This window comes from Etheostoma spectabile, chromosome 7, assembly GCF_008692095.1.
Source record: "Etheostoma spectabile isolate EspeVRDwgs_2016 chromosome 7, UIUC_Espe_1.0, whole genome shotgun sequence".
Lineage (NCBI taxonomy): Eukaryota > Metazoa > Chordata > Actinopteri > Perciformes > Percidae > Etheostoma > Etheostoma spectabile.
In genome coordinates, this window is record NC_045739.1 from 20452079 (window position 1) to 20454120 (window position 2042).

General features: G+C 37.7%; 1 protein-coding gene across 1 annotated transcript in view; it reads right to left on the reverse strand.

Moving 5' to 3' along the window:
* The window catches only part of LOC116692536 (copine-9-like), an 83328-nt gene that overhangs the window by 22214 nt on the left and 59072 nt on the right, over positions 1 to 2042 (reverse strand). The window contains 2 exon segments of the mRNA XM_032520907.1: positions 1195 to 1270; positions 1558 to 1599. Of these exon segments, the coding sequence (XP_032376798.1) occupies positions 1195 to 1270; positions 1558 to 1599 (118 nt within the window).

The window sequence follows — 2042 nt, forward strand, 5'->3', positions numbered from 1 at the left end:
GAGACTGCGTCATGCCAACTATTTTTCCCTTGTTGCATTGCAAGGAAGGATATCAGGTGCAATGGCAATGAAATGTTGTGGCCAAACTGAGGGGAGAGATTGAATGACCCATGAGGTCGAGATATTTTTAGTATATTTTCTTGCACATATTGTACAGTAGTTCCAGATCATTTTGCTGATGTATGTTTTGTTCTATACAAGCTTTCTTCATTTATTTGCGATTGGCTGGTGTGTACATACAAAGAATAATGTACGTATAACTATAGTGTGTGCCGTGGTTGACATCAATACTATTCAGCTGCCTAAATATACAGTGTTAGCAACTGGATGATATGACGGAGTGAGTAACCATCGCACTTTCAGAGTGCACTGTAATTTGACAAGATCTTGCATTTTGACCGCCTTGGTAAAAATGATAAAGGAACCTTTTGTGATGTGCTGAACATACCACGTGGTGTGAGAATTATATTTAGAATTTTGACTGTAAGTTTGTTTCAGTACATGTGCTACAATCGATTGAGAAAACTGTAAAAGAAGAATTAAATAAGAATTAAGTATATATTAAAATTGTAAAGGGATCATTGCATTTACCATTTGTACAACAAAGAAGACATTATAGGGTGTATCCTGCAAAATAAATGAGGAGAAAATGGCTCACAGCCTTTCATAGTACAGGCCGCCTCAATTGATTGTTTTATTTTATTCAATCTAATACATTAAACTTTCTCATGACAACAAAAGTTAGAAAATAGCATTAAAGCAATAGCGCGTAGTTTATATCAAACAATGACAACAAAACTGTTGGCACGTCCACATGATACAAGCTTTCCGTGATCGCGTACCCACACAAAAACTAAACATTATAGGACCTTTTGACTTTTATTTTTCCATCTGTGTACTTGTTTATTAAACCATCCATTCCTCTGAAGGTTGCATACTTTTGGTGTCAGGGGAACGTGTTACATCTACAAAATGTTTTCGGCCTTTTTATTTCGAGAGCACCTATTTTTATCACCTATATTTTATGAGTTCACTGCAGAAAAGGTCGTTCAAGTCTTTGCGAGGGTTGTAGAGGTTTTCAGCCTTTTGAAGAGCCAACCAGCTGAAGTTAGTTTTTCTAATTTACAGTTACAATGTTATCGTATGACGAAAAAGAGGTGAGAAACCACAAACCACCCCCATATCATGTCTCACCTCATAGACATTGAACTGGTTCTGGCCCCGAGACAGCTCTCTGTAGCTGGTGGTGAACTCGCCAATGAAGTCATGGCTGCAGACAAACACCCACAAAGACAGGCAGGCATGGACACAGATTTTATAATCGGATTTTATAATCTCCATCCACATTCCCTTCTCTCTTTGTTTGCTTTAATCTTCCTGCATCTGCCCCATCTCTCTTTCCCCGGCTGCATAATAAGTTGTTTCATAGCACACCAAAACACTTCACATTTTCACCTACAGAATGTTCACTAGGTGTTTCATTTTCTTCTGACATTTGAGAGATATAAACATGAACCACTGGGCCACAGTAAGTGCTTATCTACAGTTCATTTTTACCTTCCATCTCGATCCCAGTCATAGACATCTACCTTCACAGTCCTGAAATAGACAGAGAATATCTTATTAGATCTGCTACATTATGTACCAGATCATCTCCTGTCAATAAAACCGGAACCTGTAGTTCTATTGACTGAAGAAGAAGTAAAAAATTACACATGCACTAATTCAATAGTGTCACGCTGAAGAGGATTATTGTCATTGGCATAGCAGGTACAGGTTGTTATGTTGTAATGCGTTATCAATGCTGAAAATCACCAATTGCATTTCTACAAGGAAAAAATGAACATAATTTTTAAGCTTGCATACAGTGCTACAAATGCATAATTCCAGCATTCCGTGAAGAGCCAGATATACTTTATCGGGTGCATGGGTCAAAAAGGTTGTAATTAGTGTCTTCATTAATTCATAGTTGTGTTTTGGGCGTAACATGCAATAAACCAATCATCATCAGTGTCATCTCCCATTCCCTTTAAAAGCCAGGC